Source organism: Tupaia chinensis, unplaced genomic scaffold, assembly GCF_000334495.1.
Source record: "Tupaia chinensis unplaced genomic scaffold, TupChi_1.0 Scaffold000628_1, whole genome shotgun sequence".
Taxonomy (NCBI): Eukaryota; Metazoa; Chordata; class Mammalia; order Scandentia; family Tupaiidae; genus Tupaia; species Tupaia belangeri.
The window spans coordinates 725,169-728,570 of record NW_006160148.1 but is presented as its reverse complement, the minus strand read 5'-3'; the positions used below and the strand labels follow the sequence as shown (position 1 = coordinate 728,570).

Sequence of the window (3,402 nt, the reverse complement as noted above, 5' to 3'; positions counted from 1 at the left end):
AGGGACTGGGGGGTGGTTCTCGGGTGGCTTTGGGGCCCTGGGGCCACAGCTCTGCAACCAAACCCACGTTCCCTTCTGGCCCCCCAGCCCCACTTACCAAGTAAGGCCACCAGGAGGAGAACCACGACGATGTTGTTGGCGTTCCTCTCCTTGTAGAAGTACAGCAGCAGGCAGAACAGGATGATCTCCACCAGCTACGGGGACAGAGCGGGGTCAGGGCCGAGACGGGCCAGCCTGGGGCTTCGCGGTCACAGGCACTCAGAGGCATTTATCTACACTAACCAGCCGCCAGCACAGAAAGCCTAGGAAGCAGCTATCATGTCTCAAGCTAGTTTATGGCAGAGCTAGGACCTGAACCCGGACGGCCTGGCTCCAAATCTCACACACTTTCCCGTTGGCTACACTGTCTGAAGACAGGAGGTGCAGGGCATTTAGAAAGCTCACTCTTAGAGATGGCCAGCCTGAAGGGCCAGAAGCTCTCTCCATCACATCAATGATTTGCCCTCTCTACCTTCTAATGGCCCAGACATTGGGCAATACTTTCCCGAGAAGCTAGGCCAGACCCAGCACCCAGCAAACCAAAACCAGAAAACTTCAACAACAGCTTAGCCCTATGTGCCTACCTCAGTCCCTACCAAAATTTCAGTATACAAACCAATGCGGAAATATTAATCGGCACTTTGAAAAGAAAACATTGAAAAATTCCTCCTACTTGGGATCAGCAGTTGGCATGATAGCTATGTCGCTGGACTCCATGTAGCTGACCGTGGTTCAAGTCCTGGACCCGGTGGCTTAAACTCATGCCGGGCGCGTGTGCGTGCGTGCCCAAGATCCCGAGAGGAGAATGGAGGAGAAGGGATTGCGGCGTGGCCATCCCCCCTGGGGGGCGATTTCTCACTTTCTGTCTCTCTCTGTCTTCCTGGCGAGTACACGCACCCGATAGCAAAAACCTCTCCAAAAATAAATGAAAAATCCCTCCTACTTAGAGATCCATGCAATGCAGCTGCTCTACTTCCCCGGTCTTCCTGGTCTCTATCCCAGCGAGTACGAGCTGAATCTAGCTGTCACTGCACTCACTGCCTAAGGGATGGGCTGTTTTTAGTTACCATAAACAATCTTTGTGTTTTATGAAGTTGTCATGGTCATCTTTAATTGCCACGAAGACGCCATCACACAGACGCAGTCATCAACAACCCTGGACCGCTGTGCCTGCATCGGAGGTCCCAATTTTTTGGCCATTCTTTGTTTGTCAGAAGTGTGTGTACTCACCAGACAGAGAAGAAAGAGGGAGAGGAGAACACGCCCCCCACAGGCGTGGTCACAACGCAACCTTCTCTCCTCCATCTTTCCCTCCTTTCGGGGTTCTGGGTACACGTGCACAAGAGCCTGGCATGTTTTTCAAGTCTCGGGTTCAGAACTTGAACCACACAGTTGGGCAGGTGGGATCCAGGTCCCTTAACCATGAGGCCACAGACTGGTGCTCGGCCATTCTTTGTGGTGCTTAAGTGAAGGCTGGACAGCACTGGTGTTAACGTAAGATGGCGGTGTGTGCTGCGCCTCCCGGCAGGCTGTGAGTCCTGCAAGCATGCCTCACTATCTTATGCACAGTGTCTGGCACACAGCAGACACTCACTAAACACGTGCTGAGTTTGGGTTGGCCAGACCACTCCAGCTGCCAGCACTGCCTCATAGTCACGATAGAGTAGGACCAACCGAGTCATTCGCTGAGTACCACCGGGCACTGGGCACCACCGGGCACCACCAGGCGCTGGGTGATGTACACGCTATGTCGTCTCCCAAGCACAATCGCAAGTCCACTGATGTTTCACATTTTGCAGAGAAGGAAACAGAGAAAGGGACTGGCCCTGCCACATAGCATACAAAGGGTTCAAGCCCAGGACTCCTGAGTGAAGGGCCTGCCCAGGTCTTTGGCTCTGTCCTGAGGACATTTGTCCACACCCACCCATTAAACTTTTGGGCTGGCTAGTTGTTAGAGAAGACACAGCCCCAACCTCGGGAACACAGAGGAGATGGATGTTCTGGGGCCTTCAGACTCAGTCGAGGCCCAGGTGCTCATATCAGAGGAGAACTGAGCGCCTGTCTCAGCAGCCCATGGGCAGCAAGGCGGCGCCTGAGCCCTGCTGAGCCCGGTCAGGTCCAGCTCTGCTCCTGTGGGTTCTGAGCACATGGGCGTATTTACCAGAGCTCCAGTTTTCTCATCCGTAAAGCAGGGAGAAAACCACAGAATGTATAGGGTTCTGAGAGGATTTAAAATAATATAGGAAAAGGTGTTTAGCACAGTGCAGGGTGCAGAAGGAGAATATAGCAATAGCTTTATAATAAGCACCTTCGACGTTTTCCTTAATCGGTTTATTTGCAGATCTAAAATGAGATGGAACCGGGGCAAAGCACTGGGCCCTGGTGCTCCTCTGAAGAGTCAAAGTCCCCGCTGTCTCCTGGGGTCCTATCAGGTGTGTGACTCTCAGGAAAAAAAAATAACATTCTCCCATTGTTTAGAACATGAACTTTTCTTTGTCACCATAAAAACTTTTCTTTAAAGAATTATTTATTAGGTTGTCAGGAAAGTCATGATGTATTTTTCTATGTAAAAGTGCATCATGACCTTCCCAATGTCCCAATATCTAACTTTATTATTATTATTTTTAAAATAATTTAACTTTATTCATTATTACTATTATTTTTAAGATTTGTTATAGGACATATGCACTCACTAGAGAGAGAGAGGGAGAAAAGGTGAGAAAGGAAACTATCAGACCCAGGACTTGAACCCTGGTTGGCCATGTGGGAGTCCAGTGCCTTCACTACCATGCCACCTGCTAGCCCTTGCCAGAAAAGTTTGAAATGATCACAGTAGAGATTTTGGACAATACAGAAAGATGAGGAAATAAAAAACAAATCACAATTCCATCACCCAGAGACAGCAACGATGGAATTTGTTTTTCTATCCAGTTCTTCACAGATACATGTAGGTCCAAGTCCGTACCTACACACGTCTCCAAAAAGTAACACTAGCACGATACTATATATGGTTTAGACATCACACAGGGCGTGAGACAGGCACTGCCATGTGAGATGTGCAGGATTCACAGGAAGCCCCTACTGCTGGGGCTCCTAGGACTCGATCCCTCCTGCCATTGCAGGCGCAGGGACTGGAGGTCTGCTTACCATGTACAAGAGAAAAGGCCAGCTCACGAGGTGCCTGGTGATGTTCTCGCCCGTCATCTTCTCGTGACTGTTGGGTGCGAATGTCACCAGTAGGTAGGTGCCCACAACAGCCAAACCACAGCCAACGAAGGACAAGACATAGCGCCCTGTGGGGAGGCAGAAGCTGTTGTCAGACTCATCACGGGAGAGGGTGGAGGTGCGGAACGCCTTGGCAGG

General features: G+C 50.6%; 1 protein-coding gene across 4 annotated transcripts in view; it reads right to left on the bottom strand.

The window, feature by feature from the left end:
• NIPAL3 (NIPA like domain containing 3) overlaps positions 1-3,402 on the bottom strand; it is a 54,758-nt gene that overhangs the window by 20,250 nt on the left and 31,106 nt on the right. For all 4 annotated transcript variants that reach the window (XM_006159383.2, XM_027776127.1, XM_006159385.3 and 1 more), the window contains exons 6-7: positions 3,187-3,332; positions 98-194 (exon numbers count right to left, since the gene is read on the bottom strand). In XM_006159383.2, the coding sequence (XP_006159445.1) occupies positions 98-194; positions 3,187-3,332 (243 nt within the window). The remainder of the gene's footprint in view (positions 1-97; positions 195-3,186; positions 3,333-3,402) is intronic.